The following is a 24897-nucleotide window of genomic DNA, read 5'->3' as shown; positions in this document are numbered from 1 at the left end:
TTCCGTTTTCCAGATGAGCATAACAACATAAGAGTTTAAATGGGCACACTATTTAATTATATTGATTAATATAAATACATGTTTATTTATTAGACTTTAAAAACTCAACATTAATGAACAATCAACCATATTAGTCAACTGAAATAGCCTAGACCTAGACCAGTGTTTCTCAACTGGTGGGTCGCGACCCAAAAGTGGGTTGCGGGGCCATTTTGAGTGGGTTGCGGATGTGTGTCAAAAAAAGTAAATGTTTATTGTAATTTTTTTTTACTTTTTTTTTTTCACTACCTATCTTTGTGAAAGTGGCTTCTCAGCTCTGGTCCAGCTGAAGACAAAGCAGAGGAACAGATTGGACATTGAGCATGACCTCAGAGTTGCTTTGTCTACCATCACCCCAGACTTTGAGACTCTTGTCAGGAGCAAACAACATCCCCAGTTATCCCATTAGTTCCCTGGGATGTTAAGCTAAGAAGTCTGCTAAGAAGGATATATTATTTATTATTATTATTGTATTTCATTGTGTTTTTAGCCCTAGTTGCACTTTTGTTGCACTTTTTTGTGTTTATTTCATGTTTTTAACAGTGCATGAAAGATTGTGTATTACTGCACAAAAAAATGGAAATAAATTATAGTGGTTAAACAATTTGGGTCGCGACTTAATGACTAAGGAAAATGTTGGGTCCCGAGGCTAGACCAGTTGAGAACCACTGACCTAGACTATGCCCACATCAGCAGCCAATATGTAGGCTCCTGGCTGCCAGGGCAGGCAAATATAAATACTGACATCTAGTTAAAAACACAACCAGATAAATAAGATGTAATATCCCATACCGAATCAATCTCAGGGGATGTTTCAGTCATGAAGAACTGTAGCCCCTTTCGTGACTGTGATGCAAGCCTTGCTTGATTACGCATACGTATTCAAGCAAGGCTTGCATCACAGTCACGAAAGGGGCTAGAAGAACTGTGAAACCTGTGCTTGGGTCCTTTCTTTGCGTTCTTATATTTCGGGAATGTTGCTCTCCTGAGGCATGCTGTCTGATGTCAGTCAGTCCACCATGTGCCACAGAAAACACCTACATACTTTGCAGTTTGCTTTATAAACATCTCCACTGACGCTATCAAGCCAGGGATTTGCCTCTTCCCACTCAGGTCTGTACTTCTGGAGCAACGTGAAGGCGCTAATTCTCATTGGTCGTGAGCTGCTGAGCGCACGCCCATCATAGCAGAGTTGCCATGTCTGTTTATTTTCCGCAACTTTTGGACACAATTTTGCTTGATTTTGTAGGTTGGTTGGCTCATTTCTCTCACAATACTGGCAACACGTTCAAGTTTCTTCAAGTTTCTTTAATAGTTGTCATACAGAAGTACAGAATACTTTTATACAATATGCTTCTTACTGTTACGCTCCAGAGACTGTGCTAGACAAGATAGTATGAAATAAAATAGTATAGCATGTAAAATAGAAGTAAAAAAAAAAAGGTCACAGTGTTCAGTATAGACATATGTACAATGTTCGATGCAGAATAGAAGTAACTGAGTTACCATACAATATACAATATTCTATGCAATGTACTAATATACAATACTATATAGTGCAGAGCAGAAATGGGATGAGGTACAATTTAGGTACAATTTACAGTAAGGTGTACGAGTTGTAGTGCAAATCCTTTACCAATAAATATAAAGTGTAAAGTGTGTTTAGGTGATCTAAAGTGTGGAGAGTGGGTGCTGCAGTGTGTTGTTTGTTTAAGTGAGTGTGTGGGTGTGTGTGCTGTGTGCATTTGATGGTTGTTGCATAGTGTTTATTGTTCGTTGAGCAGCCTGATGGCCTGGGGATAGAAGCTTCTTCTGAGTCTTTCTGTGCTCGCCTTAAGACTCCGGTATCGCTTGCCTGACCGCAGCAGTTCAAAGAGGCAGTTGTTCAGGTGGCTGGAGTCCTTGATGATTCTCTTAGCCTTACCCCTGCACCACTTGTTGTAAATGTTCTGGAGGGTGGGAAGCCCCCCTCCACTTGTGCGTTCGGCTGAACGTGTCACTCTTTGTAGTCTGCTACGGTCTTGTGCAGTGCTATTCCCAAACCAGGAGGTGATGTTGCCAGTCAGGATGCTCTCTATTGTACATGAGTAGAAGTTCTTAAAGATCTTCTGACTGACTTGGAACTTCCTTAGGCGCCTGAGGAAGTAGAGGCGTTGTCGTGCCTTCTTCACAACACTGTCAATGTGTGTGGTCCATGTCAAGTCCTCGGATATGTGGGCTCCGAGGTAGGGCTGGGCGATATAACGATAACGATAAATATCGCGATATATTTTAATAATCGATATCGAATATCGAAATAAAAAAAAATCGAAAAATCGTTTTTTTTTTTTTTTTTTTTTTGACCTGCAACAGGGCAGTTTTAAAACCAGAGACAGTGGACAGACTTGTCTTTCTTGCCTGCAACTTAAAGTAATGGCTTTGCTTGTCCAAATGACAATACTGACAAAATTGAGATTTATTTTTCTCTTTATTTATTATTTTGTTTGCTTTCTAATTTAAAATACAGTTTGAAACCGTCTGAGCCACAGCCAGCAGAGAAGCCGGTTTACTTTCGCTTTTAAACCAGCTGCAGCCTGAGAACTGGAGTGTGAGGGGATGTAACACTAAAGATGGCGGCAATGACAAAGAATTGCTGCAAAATAAACATACATCTGTTGTTAAAAACATGTCTTTTTATTTTATACTTACCGGTATAACAATTCGATAATTATCGATATCGAGAAATATGATAACATTATCATATCGTTATCGCGATATGATTTTTTTCCATATCGCCCAGCCCTACTCCGAGGTACTTGAAACTGTTCACTCTCTCAACCGGTGCCCCGTCGATGCTGAGGGGGCTGTAGTCCTTGACCCCCCACCTCCTGAAGTCCACAATCATCTCTTTTGTTTTGCTGACGTTCAGGGAGAGGCAGTTCTCTTGACACCACTGTGACAGATTCTCTACCTCTTCCAGGTAGGCCCTCTCGTCGTTGGCAGAGATCAGGCCCACCACTACTGTGTCATCAGCCAATTTGATGATTGTATTGTTGTTCCGCTGTGCCACGCAGTCATGTGTGTACAGGGAGTAGAGGAGGGGGCTCAGAACACAGCCCTGGGGGGCCCCTATGTTGAGCGTGATGGATGAGGAGGTGCAGTTGCCTGCTCTTACCACCTGGGGTCTGCCCATCAGGAAGTCCAAGACCCACTGGCAGAGGTCATAGTTCAAGCCCAGGTCCCTGAGCTTGGCTATGAGTTTGGAGGGGACTATGGTATTGAATGCTGAGCTGTAGTCGATGAACAGCATTCTGGGATTTGGGCGTTTTGGGATGGAAGTCTGAACAGAAACCGCAAAAGTCGTCTTGCGGTTGCACTTTTAATTTTGCGTTTAGACGAGCGTTTTGGGGTGGAATTCTCCGTGCAGACGACGCTGTAACGACGGAGCCCCGCTGTCACACGATTGGCGCATATGTCACATGACGTGCTGTGAAGACCCGCCCTACTCTGCCTCTGATTCGCAGACTGTGGATGGGGAATGTGATTGGACCAAAGCAGAGTCACTCACAGACAGTGGGTCCACTCACGCCGCGGGACAGATTCTTGTGTATTTAACCCTTTCACTGCCACACGACAGCCGGTTGTGTGATAGTAAAGGGTTAACCTTCTGTCGTGTGGCAGTGAAAGGGTTAAAAGTACTGCCAATGTAGCCTCCAGGTGATCGCCATGGATAGAATCAGACATGCTTTGTTTACGCTTCTAGGCTACTGGCGGCGCTGGCGCATGCCTGTGATGTAAGCAGTACGCGCGACCAGAGCCGTGACAACCCTTTAGTCATCGTTTTATGCGGTTTTGACAGTTTAGACGAGAGCGCAAAGGTTTAGCGTTTCTAGGAATTCCACCCTGGAAGGTAGTCTCACTTTTTTGCGGTTTCACCCCGTAAAAACGCCGTTTCCGTATAAACGAAAGGCACATCCGAAAAAATATTTTTGCGGATTCACCTGCTAGCGTTTCCGTCTAAACAGGGCCATAGTTCCCCTGCCTCTTGTCCAGGTGTGATGCTGCTGTGTGCAGCACATGGGCTATGGCGTCCTCCGTGGACCTGTTAGGGCGGTGTGCAAATTGCAGGGGGTCCAGGTTGATGGGGAGGGAGGAACAGATGTAGCCCTTCACTACCTTCTCAAAGCACTTCATGGCTATGGAGGTGAGAGCTACAGGGCGGTAGTCGTTGAGGCAAGCGGGCGTAGATTTTTTGGGTACAGGGATGATGGTGGACACTGTCTGACTTGCGGACAGCGGAGCTCTCACATTCCCGGCCTTAAAATACGGGACAAAGTGCGTCCCGTATCAGTTCAATACGGAACACGTCTTTTAGTTTCCAATTAGGGGACGATTCCGTATTTTACGGGATGGGTGGCAACCCTAACCAGTAGGCAGCCTGTTGTTCAGTACACAGCCGCTATTGGTCTGTTAGGCTGTCGCCTTATCCCCGTCACTCGGTGCATCACAGTCACGAAAGGGGCTACCACGATAGCTAACTAACGTTAACGTTACAAGCTCAAACACCTTATAACTACTACTACTGTCGTGTCCATAAGTTCCCTGGCAGAAAACTTTGTTTGTGAGGACAAAGGTATACAAAGAGGAGAGAACCATTTTAAATCGGGGCATGTTAGGAGTTTCGGGAATGCTGCTAGCTAGCTACTAACGTTATAAACTATACACAATATGTACAACGACACAATGATTTACATTAGTATTTACAGTGATTTAATATGCAGCGAAATAATGTTATACGATTTAAATTATAAATACAAATATGGTAACGTGGTTGTGGCTTTTACAAATAGTGGTTAGCTTTAGAGATAAATGGCTATGATCACGGAGCACTAGTGTTGGGTGAAACAGATACTAGCCACAGATTCAGGGTCAGTTATTTTCCCATTGTACGAATTGTTAAGCTTATGAAATGTAAGGGAAATCTGATCCTAGGTATGTGACTAGTAGGCAGGAGGCTACGCTGTGGTGACGTGACGTCAGTCAGCAGTGCCAAATAGCAGTGTAGTTTCCCAGCGAACGAAAACATAAACGTTGTTATTTTGCTACCTTTACGATTAATTGCAAATATTTTCATGTTGAGCTATAGATTGTGAATAAATACGCACAGAAAGGTACACCATGCCAACGTTAATGCTTTATTTATCTAAAATGAGCTGATTTAGAAATGGTCAATGGGGAAATACATTGCATTCCACAGAGGGTGGAACAGGAAAAAACGGAAATGGGGAAATACATTGCATTCCACAGAGGGTGGAACAGGAAAAACGGCAATGACGTAACCACTAGTGTAGTGGTTACGTCATTGCTGTTTTTCGTGTTCCACCCTCTGTTCCAATGCAATGTATTTCCCCATTGCCCATTTCTAAATCGTCTTGTTTAAAACAAATAAAGCATTAACATTTGCATGGTGTACCTTTCTGTGCTTATTCATCCACAATCTATTATAGCTCAACATGAAAATATTCACAATTAATCATAAAAAAAAATCGCCAGATTTTATTCAACCAAAAATGCTTAAACAATTATGTTAGTGATAGAAGGGAACTAATTTTGTGCAAAAATGGAAAGCTTGCCAATGTTCATGAGGCAGAATTGTTACTATAGCCGATAATCCATTTTCCCAATGATAAATCCCTATACGGGTGGAACAACCAGTGACGTCAAACTACACCTCCCTATAGTGTGCGTCTGTCCTTTGCATACCTCGAAAACGATTTATCTGATTGACTTCACGTTCAGCAGGTGTATTGCGGAGTGCCCAATGGAGTGCAGTGTGGAATATGGTACCATTTAGCCAGATGGTGGCACTCTAGTCAGCGTGTCTGTCCTTTGCATCATCTCAAGAACCGCTCATCCGATTGACTTCACACTCGGCTGGTGTATTGCTGAGAACCCAGGGGAGTGCAATGTCGAGTATGAAATTGACCGCGGGTCTCCACAATGCTTCCGGGGGCCAAGCAATCTGCACTAGTAATTATAAACAAGGACACGTTGTGTCATGGATGCAAAGCTATGCAGGCTGTAGGGGGGGGGGGGGGTTGCACTTTGTGTTGTACTGCCCATAGGACAACCTTCAACTTTGCTTTTATTTGTCACGAATAAAGTACATGTACATTACAGTGAAATGCTTGGTTCTGTATGAGCCCCTGAGAATGTGCTTCATACAGTAAAAAAAGTTAGTAAAAGAGGAACAAAGTCCCAACAATATACAAAGGAGTTAAGCGGTGTGCCTGGTTCACGAAACTCAGATCAAACTGTGAAACTAGGCTTCGCAGATCAAATGTGAATGAAGATTCAGCAACTCGATTGCGTATTTCACCCCTCAAATGTTTTCAGAAACACTTTTAAGTGGACTGTTTAGGTGGATTAAGAGAACTTTTACGAAGATCCGCCATGTTTTTCCTACATGGCAGGCATAAAGTCAAGGGCCGTCCATCGCAGCCTCTAGTTTGAGCCAACAGTGCGTCCCTCCCGATGAATATGCACTAAGCCGGCACTAGGGGCACATCGGTTAACCGTGAGTGAATGAATCACTGCATGAATGAATGAATGAATGAGTGACTGAGTTAGCAACATTGCCAGTCCATGAGGTGCTTTCTATCTAGAAATTATCAATATGCATATAGAATAATATGATATGGCCACTTTATGCAACTTCAACTTCAAACTACTTTATTTTCCTTTCGGAACTTTCAACTGTATCTACCCACAGATTTTCATAGATTTACTCCATGCCCTTGTGTTCGGTAATCAATTCATACCACTGCTTTTTAGGCGCAAAGCATATCCATAACTGACAACTCACTTACTCACACATTAGCCCCTTTTTCACCATGGGAAAACTTTCCCCTGGCTCTAGGGACCATTTTCCTGCTCTGGGGGTAGGACTCTTCTGAAGTGCAGCAACTTTGGCAGTGGTGCTTCCAGCGCTGAACATTCTGAATGGTCGAGTAATCGCAGCATTTAATTTCAACCGGCATGTTCTAAAATCTGCGGCAGAAACCAGTTTTCTTTTTGTTAATTGAGCTATGCATTAAAAACATTTCCCCCCAGCAAATGTTTTAGTTACATCAATATTGTGCTGTCAGAACAGTCCTTGTTTGTAAAATTTTACGTCCATTTCGACAACCTCATCTGCTTTCAACCAGGAAATGTGAACATGAAATGCGTAATCTAGTGATCTATACACAAAAGCGATTCTTTTTTCCCCCAGCAAATCTCTTAGTTATAACAAGATTATATAAGCTAAGCAGGTGACATTTTTGCAGGTCAAGTATTTAAAAATAGCTATTGCCTATTACTAGGCAACTCAGGCGCAGAGAAGATCAACAATCAACTATAAGCCTTGTTTGGAAATATGAGTAATCTGGAGGGACTCCTGTGGGTGGCCAGTGCATTGAGCGATCTGTCGCACCTTCCTGTTCAACACGAGGACCCATATATGGCAAAGGAGTATGCAGGGAACATTGGTCTGTTCATTTGATCATGAAGATCTGATCAGGGGAAATTGTCCTTCTGTGTTCTAGTCCAGGGCTTCTCAAACCTTTTCATACCGTGACCCCATTTTATTTAGGATTTTTTTTTTGGCGACCCCACACTTAATGTATCGCGTCATTTCAACATGGAATTAAGGAATATCAAAATAAAAGCACACGTTGTTGAACTTGATCATGCATATTTATTAGAAAATGTAATTACAGCACTATGTTATCAATACACATTTATAAAGCGAGGCATATTTAGCCAAAATATGTTGCCAGAACATTAAAAAAAAAAAAAAATTGTTTTAATCTTTTATTTTTACTTTCCAATACGCGGTCACCTACCCGCGCCCCTTAGTTTGAGAACCACTGTTCTAGTGAGACTGGAATGAGACCTTTTTCACATGTCGGTCGACTCATTTGCTTATCCTTCATGGATATCTCCACCACGGTGGAGACGCAGACAACAATGGACTGCAGGAACCAAAGAAATACTGTGAAATGTAGTTCCTGAAACTAAAAGTTCAGGGTAATTCTTAGTCGGAATGCGTTTTATTCATTCTCGTGTTCATCTACTCACAGTTAACCCTTTCACTGCCGCACTACCAAATGGTTAACCCTTTCACTGCGACAATACAGAAGGTTAACCCTTTCACTGCCGCACGACACATGGTTAACCCTTTCACTACCACACTACAGAAGGTTAACCCTTTACTATCACACTACATACGGTCGTCTGTAGTGTGATAGTAAAGGGTTAACCTGCTGTAGTGGTAGTGAAAGGGTTAACCACTCTACGCCTTGTAGTGCCTCACAGGCTCATGGCACTTTGTGTTAGACCAGCCTATGTTAGAATTAGATTAGATTAGATAAAAATGTATTGTCATTATACAGCAGTATAAGTACAGTACAACGAAAATAAGTTGGCATCTAACCAGAGTGCAAATGTGCAAACAGTAAAGTGCAAAAGTAATATACAATGTACAAGTGATTAAACTGGAGTATATATAAATGAGTACTACTGAGTAATAATGCTAATACATTTGTATGTACAGTCATAAAGGTATAAAAACAGGTAGTAAGCCATACTGGCCAGCAGTATAACTAGTAAGAGAAGGTAAGGGATATATATAGATGTAGTATATACAGGTATATAAAAAGCAGGCAGATGTATGCAGGCAGATGTAGATAAATATATATATAGTGTATATATATATGGTATACAGCATTGTTGTACTATCATACCGAGTTATATGGGTAGACTATAGTTTGAGGTAGGTAGTTATGATTACAGTGTAAAGCAGTTGTAGACAGTGAAGGCAATAGGCAGGTATAATGGGGGTGGGGCTGTCATCTCGGTACAGAGTTCAGAGCGATGACGGCTGAGGGGAAGAAGCTGTCCCTGAGCCTGCTTGACTTGGAGCAGAGATTCCTATAGCGCCTCCGAGAGGGAAGGAGTGCAAACAGTCCGTGATTGTGATGAGAGGTGTCCTTGACAATGCTTACGTGCCTTCCTCAGACACCGTTTGTGATGAATAGTCTCAATTGCAGGGAGTGATGTACCGGTGATGCATTGGGCAGTTTTCACTACACTCTGCAGTGCTTTCCGGTCAGAGGCAGACTGGCAGTGCAGTTGCCACACCAGACTGTGATGCAATTGGCGAGTATGCTTTCTATGGCACACCGGTAAAGGTTCACCAGAATCTGAGGAGACAGGTGGGCTTTCCTCAGTCTCCTCAGGAAGAAGAGGCACTGGTGAGCCTTCTTGACCAGTGATGAGGTGTTGAGGGTCCAAGCGAGGTCCTCGGAGATGTGGACGCCCAGGCATTTGAAGCTGGAGACATGCTCAACCTTCGTCCCGATATGGATATGATATGGAAGGGGGGGCGTGTGCGCCAGCTCTGGTCTTCCTGAAGTCTATGATGAGCTCCTTGGTTTTCTTGGTGCTAGACCTCCTCCCTGTAGGTCAACTTATCGTTTTTTGTCATCTGCAAACTTGATAATGGTGTTGGTGCCATGTACAGGAGTACAGTCTTGGGTGAAGTACTCAGCACACAGCCATTTTGGAATGCCGGTGTTCGGGGTGAAGGTGGAAGAGGTGAGATTGTCTATCCTAACAAACTGGGGTCTGTTGGTTAGTCAAGTATCCAGTGACTGCCGTCGAGGTCCTTGGTTTCCACGAGGTCACCAAGTTTGGAGATGAGTTTGAAGGAGATGATTGAGCTCATCAGTGGTTGGGGGAGAGTTGTTGGTGGGTTTATAGTCTGCCTGGATGCTCTGCCACACGCATCAGGAGTCAAGAGTTGTTGGAAGTGCTCTTCAACCCTTAGCTTGTGGCTGTGCTTGGCCTGCTTGATTCCCCTCTTCAGATTAACCCTGGCTGAACAGTAGGCCTGGCTGAACAGTAGGCCTGGCTGAACAGTAGCCTGGCTGAACAGTAGGCCTGGCTGAACAGTAGGCCTGGCTGAACAGTAGCCTGGCTGAACAGTAGCCTGGCTGAACAGTAGCCTGGGCTGAACAGTAGCCTGGCTGAACAGTAGCCTGGCTGAACAGTAGCCTGGCTGAACAGTAGCCTGGCTGAACAGTAGCCTGGCTGAACAGTAGGCCTGGCTGAACAGTAGCCTGGCTGAACAGTAGCCTGGCTGAACAGTAGCCTGACTGAACAGTAGGCTGGCTGAACAGTAGCCTGGCTGAACAGTAGCCTGGCTGAACAGTAGGCCTGGGCTGAACAGTAGCCTGGCTGAACAGTAGCCTGGCTGAACAGTAGCCTGGCTGAACAGTAGCCTGGTTGAACAGTAGCCTGGCTGAACAGTAGCCTGGCTGAACAGTAGCCCTGGGCTGAACAGTAGGCCTGGCTGAACAGTAGGCCTGGCTGAACAGTAGCCTGGCTGAACAGTAGGCCTGGCTGAACAGTAGCCTGGCTGAACAGTAGGCCTGGCTGAACAGTAGGCTGGCTGAACAGTAGCCTGGCTGAACAGTAGCCCTGGGCTGAACAGTAGGCCTGGCTGAACAGTAGCCTGGCTGAACAGTAGCCTGGGCTGAACAGTAGCCTGGCTGAACAGTAGCCTGGCTGAACAGTAGCCTGGCTGAACAGTAGCCTGGCTGAACAGTAGGCCTGGCTGAACAGTAGCCTGGCTGAACAGTAGGCTGGCTGAACAGTAGGCCTGGCTGAACAGTAGCCTGGCTGAACAGTAGCCTGGCTGAACAGTAGCCTGGCTGAACAGTAGCCCTGGGCTGAACAGTAGCCCTGGGCTGAACAGTAGGCCTGGCTGAACAGTAGCCTGGCTGAACAGTAGCCTGGCTGAACAGTAGGCCTGGCTGAACAGTAGCCTGGGCTGAACAGTAGCCTGGCTGAACAGTAGCCTGGCTGAACAGTAGCCTGGCTGAACAGTAGTCTGGCTGAACAGTAGCCTGGCTGAACAGTAGGCCTGGCTGAACAGTAGCCTGGGCTGAACAGTAGCCTGGCTGAACAGTAGCCTGGCTGAACAGTAGCCTGGGCTGAACAGTAGCCTGGCTGAACAGTAGGCCTGGCTGAACAGTAGCCTGGCTGAACAGTAGCCTGGGCTGAACAGTAGCCTGGCTGAACAGTAGCCTGGCTGAACAGTAGCCTGGCTGAACAGTAGCCTGGCTGAACAGTAGTCTGGCTGAACAGTAGCCTGGCTGAACAGTAGCCTGGGCTGAACAGTAGCCTGGCTGAACAGTAGCCTGGCTGAACAGTAGCCTGACTGAACAGTAGCCTGACTGAACAGTAGCCTGGCTGAACAGTAGCCTGGCTGAACAGTAGCCTGGCTGAACAGTAGCCTGGCTGAATAGTAGCCTGGCTGAACAGTAGCCTGGCTGAACAGTAGCCTGGCTGTATAGTAGCCTGGCTGAACAGTAGCCTGGCTGAACAGTAGCCTGGCTGAACAGTAGCCTGGCTGAACAGTAGCCTGGCTGAACAGTAGCCTGACTGAACAGTAGCCTGGCTGAACAATAGCCTGGCTGAACAGTAGGCCTGGCTGAACAGTAGGCCTGACTGAACAGTAGCCTGGCTGAACAGTAGGCTGGCTGAACAGTAGCCTGGCTGAACAGTAGCCTGGCTGAACAGTAGCCTGGCTGAATAGTAGCCTGGCTGAACAGTAGCCTGGCTGAACAGTAGCCTGGCTGTATAGTAGCCTGGCTGAACAGTAGCCTGGCTGAACAGTAGCCTGGCTGAACAGTAGCCTGGCTGAACAGTAGCCTGGCTGAACAGTAGGCCTGGCTGAACAGTAGCCTGGCTGAACAGTAGCCTGGCTGAACAGTAGCCTGGCTGAACAGTAGCCTGGCTGAATAGTAGCCTGGCTGAACAGTAGGCCTGACTGAACAATAGCCTGGCTGAACAGTAGGCCTGACTGAACAGTAGCCTGGCTGAACAGTAGACCTGCATGTCACCAGATCTAAAAGCAGCGTCACAAACCTAGCAGCAGACGGACCTCTCTGTTCATCCACAGCTTCTGATTGAGCAATGTAGTAATGGTGGTAACGGGGGAAACAGTGGCTCAGGAGGTAGAGCGGTCATCTGGTAATCGGAAGGTTCCCGGTTCGATTCCCGCTCCTCCCGGCAGTGTGTCGAAGTGTCCTTGTCGAGCAAGAGACTTAACCCCTAATTGCTCCTGATGAGCAGGTTGGCACCTTGGCTGGTCGCCTCCGCCTGTCGGTGTGTGAGTGGGTGAATGTGATGAGCAAATTGTAAATTTGGATAAAAGCACTTTATACTGTAAATAGGGTCCATTTAATCCATTTGAGGGTGGGGACACTGTCACTGCTGGAGTTGATGTAGTCTAAAATGGAGTGGGTGTAGTAGTCAATGTCTGTATGGGAGTCCAGGGTGGACTGGGTGGCAAACATACTCCATTCCGTGTGTTGAACCGTGAAACTGTTCTAACTGAGGGCTTCACACGTTTGATGAGTGGGGTGTGCTTGGGTAGAAGGAACAAATACAGGTTGTCAGATTGTTCCAGGTGGGGGAGGGGAGCAGTTTTATATGCATCAGCTATATACATTTACATATATATATAAATGGTAAATGGCTGCATTTATATAGCGCTTTTATCCCAAATCTGTTCCTCACATTTTACCCCCATCCACTCACACACCGACGGCGGAGGTAACCATGCAAGGTGCCAACCTGCTCATCGGGACCAATTAGGGGTTAAGTGTCTTGCTCAAGGACACTTCGACACGCTGCCCGGGTGGAGCAGGAATCGAACTGGGAATGTCTTGTCCCCTCTTGTGAGTTATGAAGGACTAAGAGAGTTAAAAAGAAATAAGCATATTTTCCATCTTCAAGTCAAACCTATCAAGAAAATACATGAATACACCCAAAATTCCGAAGGTAAAATAAATCTTGGATTGTATCCGTAAATGGGTGTAAAAAGTACCCAGAAATTATACTTAATTGAAAGTATGGGTACCATCTCAAAATCGTACTCAAGTAAAAGTCAGAGTATGTGGCTAAAAACACACTTGAGTAAAAGTTAAAAAGGTTTCTACTTTTAAATTTACTTAAGTACTAAAAAGTCAAAGTAAATTAATTTTTTTCTGACTGTCTATTCTTCTGATAGCAGGTGTTTAATCAAAGATCCCCGCTTTCTAGTCTTGCACAAGGACCAATCAGCATGGGTATGGGCGGGTTAATTTTCCATTGATTTGATTGGCTGTTTTTAAATAAAGTGCGGCCCCAGGATTAATAACGTTAGCGTTAGTTCGGCCAGAGAAACAAATATACTAATTAAAATTGTTGGACCTGCGAGATTTGTACTTTGTAGGTCTGCATTTTAAATGTAAGGAGTAAAAAGTATATATTTTTTTTCTCTTAAATGTAATTGAGTAAAAGTACAAGTATACAAACCTAATAATACTTGAGTAAAGTACAAATCCCCAAAAACAGTACTTAAGTATTGTAACGAAGTAGAATTACTCAAGTACTTTACACCCCTGCTGATTTTAATGCTTCTTTTGTATTCCGTGCCCCCTCTACCAGGCCCCCAGAGGGACGTTCAGGCGGCAAAAGAATTCATCTTGATGATGTTTGTGGATCTGAATCCGGACATGGATAAAATCATCTACTCCCACTTCACCTGTGCCACCGACACGGAGAACATTCGATTCGTCTTCCACGCCGTCAAGGACTTTATCCTGCAGCTTAACCTGAAGGAGTACAACCTGGTGTAAGAGGGGGACTGTGGAAGTGGCGGCAGGAGTACAACCTGGTGTAAGAGGGGGGCTGTGGAAGTGGCGGCGTAATGCAATCTGCCTTATACTGAGAGCAGAGACTTGAGGCCAATCCTACGGTACTTCAGAATGCCTCTCTCCGCCGCCGCGGTGGAAAGCTATAATCCAGCACAGGAGGATGGAGAAGCCGCAGAGCTTTTGAGCTGCGTTTTCAACTGGATCTCGTGTTTTTTAAATGGTTTTCGTTTCACTATAATCAAAAGGTGTATCCTAATTATTATACCAGTGCCTTGATGAGGGGAGTCAATTATGGCATTTTTTGACGTGAGTTGTCAGGATGTTTTTGTGAACGGTTTAGAGCAGTTGAGCACTATTGCAGCTCGGAGGGAAAAGTATTTTCATATTATCAGGGTTTTCTGACAACTGGTAACAAACTGTCTCTCCTAAAGGGAACCTATGGAAGATTATGTAGATAACTGCTATGCAGCACCTCACATCACTAACCTAAGTTGGTCATATAGTTTATTTTTTAATTTTTTAAAACAAGGGTTAAAATACCCCTGTTGGTGTATTTAAATGATTAGTTTATCCCCAAGTTGTGGGGAGAAATATTCATAATCATCACCTAGGACACGTTCACTTGCATACACGTATTAATTTGCACATTGTACACATATTGTTGTTTTTACCCTTGGTACTTGTGTTGTTAAGTGTTAAATGTACCTCTCCCCGCCAGATACTGACAATCAGTTCCACAGTCGCATTCGAAAGTGTACTTGCATGTAATTTCATATGAATTCAACCCACGGGAATTCTAGTATCTTCATGTACGGATTCTCCTGTTGTACCCCCCCTTCCCGGAGGCAGCGGTGGAAAATAACCAAGTATTCTTTACTCAAGTACTGCACTTGAGTACAATCTAGAGGTACTTGTACTTCACTTGATTATTTTCATTTTAGGGAACTGTGTACTTTTACTCCACTACATTTCAAAGTTAATAGTGTACTTTTTTACTCCACGACTACTTATAGCTGAACCCATTAGTTACTAGTTACTTTTATGCCTACAAGACATGGCATACATTGATGAAGATTAAGTACTTTACATTTTGAAACCAGCCATCCTAAAGAGGACATAGCTGGTCCACTCTTTAACATAGTACCTTCAGGGGTCAATAGAATCTAGGTGTGAATGCTCCCAAGCACTGAAATACAAGAATATGTACTTTAACTTTTGACACTTAAGTACATTCAATATCAAATACTGCTCTACTTTTATTTAAGTAGAATTTCAAATGAAGGACTTTTACTAGAGTAAATTATAATTTTTTTAACCTTCTCTTTCTCCAATTCTTTCTCTGTTTTTCTCCCTGTCCCAATTTAGTCGTTGTGCCAATTCCCCCCCTCCCCTACCTGGTTGTTGTCCGCATGTTCTCCTACGAGTCGGTACAAGGGCGTCCCAAAGCCGATCGCACGCTTCCTCCGATACGTGCGGCGACTGCCAGTGACGTCTTTTCACTTGGCAACGAGGACTCTCATTGGTGAAGTGTAACGCGTGGGAGGGCACGCTATTTCCACCAAGTCCTGCCCCCGCTGAGCAAGCGCCGAGACCTGACCTGTAGGCGTCGATGTCCACAACGCCAGATTCCCACCTACCAGCTTCCCACTCCCTAATACTACCAATTGTATTAATATGAACGACCAGCCAAGCTGGTAGCAACGCAGAGAGCTGGGCTCGAACCCAGCATCTCCTGTCTTGGTGACGAGCGTAATCTCCGCTACGCCACCTGACCGCCCTACTAGAGTACAATTTGATCTGGGTATTTCTACCTTTACTTAAGTACATGAACTGTGTGCTTCGTCCACCGTTGCCCAGTGGTATTCTTTTTCTCAGCAGAATTGTACTGTAGAAATGATCAATTCAGGGACGATTTATGATTGGATTAATTAAGTAATTATATATATATATATAAATCATTTGTGAAATGGGCTGAAACTCTCGCCCCGTAATATACCTATTTGCACTTTGTAATGTCAAATGGTACAGTAACAATTTCCTCAGCTCCTCAGCATCGAGTCCTGTGCTGAAAGGCTAACTGCTAACAACTGTTGTGTCCAATGACCTCCTCTGAGGCGCTTAATTCTTGCACTTGTGATCTTTAATTGCTGTTCCATGGTACAAATGAATGAATGGAGACTAATCAGAATGTTCTCTGCACTAATGGCAACATGACCATCAACACACAGACGCACACACACACACACACGTCTTCAAAAATATTCTACAGTTTAAGCTAAACTAAACAAAAAAAGTTATATTTCACATTTTCATCGTAATAATATCTCCAGACAATCTTCCAATGTCTTGTTTTGTAATTGTGATTGAAAGGTTGAATGAATAAAATTGTCATTCCCAATTTGCACAACTTGCGTACCAGTTGTATCATTCTTGGCACATTTAGCTGTACAAATAAACGCCTGCCTTGTTGAGTCTCAATCAAGTGTATTGTATGCATTTTTATATCTGTTCTATTGGGATGGTTAGCCCTGAAATCCCTGTCTGTGATATATCCATCTGTTTAGAGACAGCCTGGCTGGAGGCACAGCTGATGAGGTGGTAGAGCATATAGAGCAGGCTCCTTTGAGCCCTGTGCACATTTGAACATAAAGAGAGATTGGGCACTCATGGGATTTATGATGTGCTATCAAAGCAACAGTTCACAACAGATGAAATCCAGACAGGTAATGTGTTACCCACCATATTTGTTTATCTTTATGGTTCATTAACACTTAAATAAAAGACAAATACTGGTTTGTTTTTCCACCAAAAAAAATTACGACAGGGAAGTTGTTATAATGCTTCGAGGAATTCGTTAACTGAGGATGAATGAATGATTGATTGAACATTTTATTTAACAGATTGCAGACTGGGTACAGTACAGTACGGCTCAATACATACAATTTTTAAGGGGATGCAGACCAGAGAAAGACGTTTGTCTTGTTTACATCAGGGTCCCCCATTTTCAATTCACAGGATGACTGATTGATTGATTGAAAACTTTATCAACAGATTGCAGAATGGGTACAATACAGTACAGCTCAATACACACAATTGTTAAGGGGATGCAGACCAGAGAAAGACTTTCGTCTTGTTTACATCAGGGTCCCCCATTTTCAATTCATCAGGACATATATGACATACATGACATACAGATAGACCGTACTGCTACATCTATACATTTATGACATACCAGATTTGCAAATACAGTACTGTTTGTGATACAAAAAGAGTCCAGAAAAGAGAGTATATACATTTGACGTAAAAACTGTACATTGGAGGAGGTTGGGTAGATGGGGGGGGGGGGGGGGCTGTACATTGGAGGTGGGTAGGTGGGGGTTGGGTAGGAGGGGTTTGCTTGTACAACTGTACAAGCAAAACTGTACATTGGAATATTGATAAAACCATACTTGGTAATTTACTGTACATTGGAGGGGGTTGGGTTAGGACATTTACAGGGGCCAGTTTCGAATTGCAGTCTCCCGTAGGTGTTCTTTGAGAGTGGTTTTGAAAGTGGGTAGTGATTCACATTCCTTTACAGCTTTGGGTAGGGCGTTCCACATTGATGTGGCATAATTGCTAAACGTGTTTTGTCCCTTGTTTGAGCCGAATCTGGGTTTAACATGATTTGTGGAGCTCCCTCTGGTGTTGTGATCGTGGTATTCACTGACCTTTGGGAAGTATTTTGACATGTACATGGGTACCTTGGTCGCGTAGTGTATCTTGTAGACCAGGCCCATTGCACGTTGCTGTACTCTGGCGTCTACTCTAAGCCAATAGGTTGTCAAATTAACTGTGGCTGTGCTGAACCACAACTGGAGTCTGACGCCAGGATTCAGGAATGGAAATGAGTTATGCATATTAATCCAATTGGAGGGCGAGCTTGTAAAGAAACAGTCATTTCACAAAGGTGCCTTGCCTATCAAGAACAAAAGGAGCGCAGGTTTCATGTCCGCCTCCTGCTCAGAGAGGAATGTGAAAAGCACCTGAACTCGCTGCACGACTCCCGGGGAAGGAGGAGGACTTCTGAAAGTTGGCAACACCTGTTCTCCAGGAAAGGAGTTGTTTCCCCCGAGTACCCAAATCATTATCCATCCATTGTCGCATTTCAACTTTAGCAGCAGCACCTGTTGTTTCATTCTTTCCTAAAAGTAACCAGGATCTCGCCTCTATAGCCATGTATGAATGTTGTATGGGTCGGGAGGACATTGAAAGGCACAGGATACACATGGAAATAGAGAGGCAACTTCGTCGTGATAAAAAAGACTCACACCGAGAACTGAAATTGCTTCTTTTAGGTGAGTCGACCCTTCTCAACAGTTCAAGTGTTATTGTTGAATGAATGAATGACAACTTTATTTAACAGATTGCAGAATGTGTACAGTACAGTACGGCTCAATACACACAATTGTTAAGGGGATGCAGAAAGACGTTTGTCTTGTTTACATCAGGGTCCCTGAAAATGGGGGACCCTGATGTAAACAAGACGAAAGTCTTTCTCTGGTCTGCATCCCCCTAACAATTGTGTGTATTGAGCTGTACTGTACTGTACCCATTCTGCAATCTGTAAGTGTTCAATCAATCAATCCCCCATTTTCAATTCATAGTGGATTAGTGTTTTATTTGTCATATTAAGGTACATGTACATTACAATGAAATGATTGGTTCTGTGTGTGAGCCCTGAGATTGTGCTACAATAAAAATAATAAAGGCCAAACACTATACAAAATATACAGTAGGCTATACAAACTAAAATACAACCTGAAGTACAAAATGCAAGCTTTTTTTAAATGCAAAAATGAGGTAGGGACAGCGGCATGTTTATTTTTGGGGGGGAATTATAATCACGATGGAGAAATTACGAAGATTAAGTGTGCTTCCATAAATTGACCTATCCAGGAATTTGAACGTGACTATAGCTTATTGTCAACGATTCAACGTGAAGACATTATGATTCAACTAGGAGGTCATGCTTAGGAGACGTCCATTTACCTAATTCTATTTGACTAATTTTCCTTGCGTGCACATTGTGAAAAGTCATGTCTGCCTGTATATAATAAACACTAATGAGCATACTTCAGTAACAGCACAGACAGCACACGTGAAGCCTACAACAGTTTCCTTGTTCCTTCTCATGCCAATCTTCTAGCCGGGTCTAGTCACCTCGCCTAACTCGATGCGTTCCTCACATTTTTTGGATAAAAACCAGTTTGAGAAGCAACCTATTCAGCATTAATTCACCCAAATGCCTACTCAGCCAAAGCACATCAGGTGTCACTGTCTGTATGATGAATACTGAATATGATTAATTGAAAATGGGGGGACCCTGATGTAAACAAGACGAAAGTCTTTCTCTGGTCTGCATCCCCTTATCAATTGTGTGTATTGAGCTGTATATTGTACCCAGTCTGCAATATGTTAATAAAGTTTTCAATCAATCAATCAATCAATCAATCAATCAATCAATCAATCAATCAATCAATCAATCAATGTAGGCCTACAGTACTGTAGGTGATCCCCTTCAGCTCTCTGTCTCGACCTCTGTTAGTACTATACTCTGTTATGCAAACAGCAGAACCCCCTAATATAAACACCATCGATGTAACAATAGCTTCTACAGACACTAGGGAACAGATTCCCTTACACCTAATAAACCCTTAAAATAACTTTTTTATTAAATCAATGTAAATTAAGAAAGAAATTAAGTGCATGGACTAGGGGAGTCAAATTTAAGGGTCAAAAAACGCTGAATGTTACAACCAACCCCTTAATTTATCCTGACATTACTGTTTAAGGTTTAATAATTTAGTTTATTTAGTTGATTGATTGATTGATTTTTATTGTGGAGTAAAAGACAGCATTCAAGGGATAAAAACATGAGAAAGTGCAAGCACTTATTTCCATCATGGTCCCTGATTTTGGACATGGACAGGCATCATAAAACATAGAGCGCATCATAATAAAACGGAGCATCATAAGAAAACATAGAGCATCATAATAAAACATATAGTAACAACTACTCTTACTGGGGTCCTTTCAAAATAACATAACACATTCAAACATAAAATCATAGTATCAGAATAAAACAATACTTCCATGCACATTGTACAAGCAACAACACCAAAACAAAAAGAATAATAATGACAGTAAAGATAGAAATGTGTCTGTCTACATGAATGAAGCTCCACAGAAGTGGAGAGGTGACACAAATGCCCTAATTTGGATAAAAACTGAAACTTGTCTTACTGGTAATATGTGTTTGATGTAATGGCAGTTTGTTCCAGTTTGACATAACTCTATACATTACAGTTTTATTTAATGAATTCGTTTTGGGTAGTGGAAGTGTGAATCGTTCCATAGCTGCATCTGGTATTATAAAGATGTTGATCTTTAGTATGTATGTATCATCTGTGTATATAAACATATAGGCACTCTCAAGGTACAGATATTTCTACCAAAGAGGATGATGCTGCAAGCCAGTCTGTCTTCCACCCTAAACCATGACAGCCTGGCATGCATGATGCATCCCTTCCACACTGTCCTGCATTGAACAGTGAAGGGCCAGGCGGGCAGCTCTGTTCTGAGTCAATTGGATCTTGTTAAGCTCTTGTTTTGAGGCACTAGACCAGACTGCTGAATAGGGTTGGGCATCGTTTGGATTTGAATGATTCCGGTTCCTGTTCTAAACTATTCTCGATTCCGATTCTTTGAGGTGCAGGTCAAAATAGGTCACAGCTTATTTCGCAGGAGATTTTTTTATTTTTTGAAAAATCTTAAATTTTGTTCATACTATTCACATTGTCAGTTGACTTGATACCGTTTAATTTGGTTACTGTACTGTAACTAGGGTATTAATTAATTTTTTTTTTTTTTTTTGCTGAACAGTAGTCAAGGTGGGATAAGACTTTCGATTGTATTACTTGTACTATTGTCATTTCTGTTAAGACATAGGCACACCTTCTAATGATTGAAATGCCTCTGCTCATTTTGGCAACCAGCTTATCAATGTGAGTGGGCCATGAAAGTGTTTTATCAAGTGTGACACCAAATAATTTGGCCTCAGTAACCTGCTCAATCATCACTCCTTGTAAAGATATGATTAGCTTCTGGTTCTGGTCTATTTTTAAAGCATGAGCCTAGTAACAGACTCTTCGTTTTTGAGATATCAAATCTTAGCTTGTTTTCAGAAACCCAATTCGTTACCAGCATCAACTCACTTTGGAGGACTTTGCTAAGCTCCTCAGTCTTGTCTGCTGATGCATACATGGTAGTATCATCAGCATACTGTACATAGCCATATATGCATTTATTAAGATGCATGGCAGATCATTTGTGAATATTATGCTGTATAGGAGAGGTCCTAAACAGCTCCCTTGTGGAATTCCGCATTGTACGCTTGACATGGTATAAAACACACTGTCAAGTAACTCATGATCTATTAGATCAAAGGCTGCACTGAAGTCCAATAGTACAGTGCCCACCATTAACTTTCTGTCAATCTGTTGTAACCAGTCATCTGTTAGTTGTGTTAACAGTTAAGGCTGTACATGTTGAATAACCCTCTTTATATGCATGTTGGAATTCAGTGTTGTTGCTGTTTTCTGAGAGATAGTGCTGAATCTGTTTAAATACAACACCCTCCATGAGTTTGCTCAAAACAGGTAGGATACTGATGGGTCTACTATTTTGCCCATTAAAAGGTTCTTTGGTATTTTTTGGTAGAGGAGTGACCTTCGCCGAACGCACAGCTTTCTACTGAACACAGAGGAAATTGATATCTATCTTCTTGATTGACTTTGAGAAGATGGTAAGCTCTTATCCCATAATGTTGGCGTGTTCCTTTTAACATACATAAAATAAGAAGATGAAGTTGACATGGTCACCTAGCTGCTACAGTAACAACTTCTATATTAGGATATGACTCCTATGCAGGGGCGTGCCCAGAGTTTGAACTTTGGTGGGGCTCAGCTCCCTGTACGTTTTCAATGAGAATTTGCAAGGCTGTTCTTTATATTATTGTTGTTATTTGTGAAACATGAACAACTATCTTCAGAGAGTGGGAAAGGTAACTAGGACAGAATATATTTTGCTAACATAATTCAAAACAAAAGCTCACAAGGGGTCATTAACCACTTAAGCCCTAATTAAATTTTTCAAGGTCAAAGTCAGCAGTAAGTGCCACATACACATTCTGTACACCTTTGGAAAGCTGGGACCCTAAAGTATAATTTGAGATGCAGCTCAACACTGTACGTCAATATTTTATGTCTAGAGGCGTGGGACATTATGCCTAATGATAGCTATGGCCAGACTCAATTATGTAGTAGATTTAAGCAGTCTGTCCATGATAAATTGTTGTTTTGGCTAGAGAAAGGGGAAATCACAAAGAACGAATTTGAATTCATGAAACACCGGAATGACACCGGTCATCTACACACTTCCCAAAATCCACAAATCCCAAACAACCCCCCTTCCTGGGAGACCCATTGTCAGTGGTATCGGATCTCTGACCACCAACATCCACATTAAATTTTGTGGACCACTGTCTCAAGCCATGGGTGACCTCCCTTCCCTCCTATACACAGATTCCATTGACCTCATTAACAAACTAAAGGCCACTGTACTACCAGACAGAGCTACGTTTGTCACTTTAAATGTGGCTAGTCTGTACACCAACATCCCACATGATGGTGGGATTGAAGCGGCACGCACCCTTTTTTCCCAGACATATTGATATATCAGCGCTACATTGATGATGTATTCATTATTTGGACAGGGAGTGAAGAGTCACTGGAGGCATTTCACAGGTATCTCAACGCCGCTAACTCCAATCTGAGCTTCACTCTAGAGGCCAGCCCCAGCAGCATCAGTTTCTTGGATGTTTTGGTCATCAAGGAGGGGAACACAGATTTATTTCGCAAGCCTACTGACAGAAACACCTTGCTAGTACGGGGTGACAGTTTCCACCCCACCCACCTCATTAAGAGCCTCCCGGTCAGCCAGTTTCACCGAGCCAGGAGAATCTGCAGCCTTGATAGTCTATATCAGAGACAGTCCACAGACCTGAGCAGGAGATTCCATGAGAGAGGGTATCCTACAGAATGGATAGATAAAGCTGCTAACCGTTTTGAAGTGGCCACACAGGACGAATGCCTGCAACCCAGTATTAGACCCACTAAGGACCAGTCCCTTCTGTGCTGCGCAGGCACTACATATTCTCCTGTAGGCTTTGAATTAAAAAAGATCCTACATAAACACTGGCACTTCATCAACTCTGATCCCAAACTCCAATCTATCTTCAAGGAACCTCCCACAGTAGTCTACAAACGCCCCCCCCCCCCCCCCCCAACCTGAGAAACCAACTAGTGAGATCCTACAGCCCACCCACTGCTCACAGACCCACGTTCCTGGATAACACCCCAGATGGGAACTACAAGTGTGGTAACTGCACAATGTGGTTACGCTATCAAGAGCAAGACCTACTACGGGTACTACGACTATGCGTGCACCTCATGGTACCAAAGCACCTCAAAGGCGCTTAAAACAAAATTACAAACATCACAAAACAAACTGGTCAGACTACTACTTGACCTTACCCCCAGAACCCACCTCACCCCTGCCCACTTTGACAACCTAGGATGGCTTAGAGTAGACGACAGAGTACAGCAACTTGCAATGGGCCTGGTCTACAAGATACACTATACGACTAAGGTACCCATGTACATGTCAAAATACTTCCCAAAGGTCAGTGAATACCACAACCACTACACCAGAGGAAGCTCAACAAATCATGTTAAACCCAGATTCGGCTCAAACAAGGGACTAAATACGTTTAGCAATTATGCCACATCAATGTGGAACGCCCTACCCAAAGCTGTAAAGGAATGTGAATCCCTACCCACATTCAAAACCGCTCTTAAAGAGCACCTACGGGAGGCTGCAATTCGAAACTGGCCACCGTAAATGCCCAAAACCCCCACCACCTCCTAAGAGACAGTCTCCTCCCCACCGCATGTATATTCCCTCCCCGCCGTATGTATATCTCTCTCCCACCCACCCACCCCCTCCTAATGTACAGTCCCCTCCCCATCATATGTATATACTCTGTCAGGATCTAGGGGTAACAGTACTGTATATTTGAATACCGTCTATGTCACAAATGTATCCGTACTAAATACCTATATGTCCCTATGCCATAAATGTCATGTATGTTGTGTATGTCATAAATGTCTATATGAATTGAAAATGGGGGACCCTGATGGAAACGAGACAAACGTCTTTCTCAGGTCTGCATCCCCTTAACAATTGTGTGTATTGAGCCGTACTGTATTGTACCCATTCTGATCTGTTAAACAAAGTTTTCATTCATTCATTCATTCATTCATTCTACACACCATGTGGCCTGAGCTATGTAGGCAAAACCAACCGGCAACTCAAAACACGCTTCAGCGAACACCGCAGCAACATCAGATGTGGCGATGAACATAACCCGGTTGCAGTACATTTCAGACAGGCAGGACACAACATCAGCACACTAAGGGACACAGGCATTGAAAAGGTAGAGAGACCAGCCAGAGGAGGAGACCATGGCAAACTACTCTTGCAGAGAGAGACCTACCATATACACACCCTCTTGGAATTAATGAAGAGTTTGATATCAAACCCTTCCTGTAAACACACACATTCTGTCTGGTTCTGTTTTTAAGTTTTCTCATTATAATTTTTTTTCTCAATTTTACATGTGAAAGTGTGATACATCTAGCTACTACTGTTATTGAAACATGTATGTTCTAACATTTAAGCTGTACATTTCTTTTTGCAAATTTGTAGCCTATATGCTAATTGATTCAAACTTTGACCTGGTTCATCCCCTATGTATATATATCCCCCACCCCCTTTCACATGTTGGTGACGCTTGACAAAGGCCACAGCCTGCGCGCCACTCACACCGCCATGCACGGCGACGGGAATGCCACCCCTGCGGGCCGCCCCATCTCCCCCGGTCCCGGTGCCCCCACCACCACGAGGAAAACCAGCGATTTCTGCAAGAATTGCATTTATTCTGTAATTGGATGCAGAGGACTTCTGA

At 43.3% G+C, this 24897-nt stretch overlaps 2 protein-coding genes across 3 annotated transcripts in view; both read left to right on the top strand.

The window, feature by feature from the left end:
- The window catches only part of LOC311237529 (guanine nucleotide-binding protein G(q) subunit alpha-like), a gene marked incomplete at its 5' end in the record, with an annotated part of 33698 nt that extends 17549 nt beyond the window's left edge, over nucleotides 1–16149 (top strand). For both annotated transcript variants that reach the window (XM_084325458.1, XM_084325457.1), the window contains one exon: nucleotides 13561–16149. In XM_084325458.1, coding sequence (XP_084181584.1) covers nucleotides 13561–13751 — 191 coding nt within the window. In that variant the 3' untranslated portion in view covers nucleotides 13752–16149. The remainder of the gene's footprint in view (nucleotides 1–13560) is intronic.
- Nucleotides 16150–17893: 1744 nt separating this feature from the next.
- LOC311237528 (guanine nucleotide-binding protein subunit alpha-14-like) overlaps nucleotides 17894–24897 on the top strand; it is a 28394-nt gene continuing 21390 nt past the window's right edge. The window contains exon 1 of the mRNA XM_084325456.1: nucleotides 17894–18106. Within this exon, the coding sequence (XP_084181582.1) occupies nucleotides 17986–18106 (121 nt within the window). The 5' untranslated portion in view covers nucleotides 17894–17985. The remainder of the gene's footprint in view (nucleotides 18107–24897) is intronic.

Source organism: Notolepis coatsorum (assembly GCF_963971535.1).
Source record: "Notolepis coatsorum genome assembly, chromosome: 11".
NCBI classification, from domain to species: Eukaryota; Metazoa; Chordata; class Actinopteri; order Aulopiformes; family Paralepididae; genus Notolepis; species Notolepis coatsorum.
This window is presented reverse-complemented; position numbering and strand designations above follow the sequence as displayed.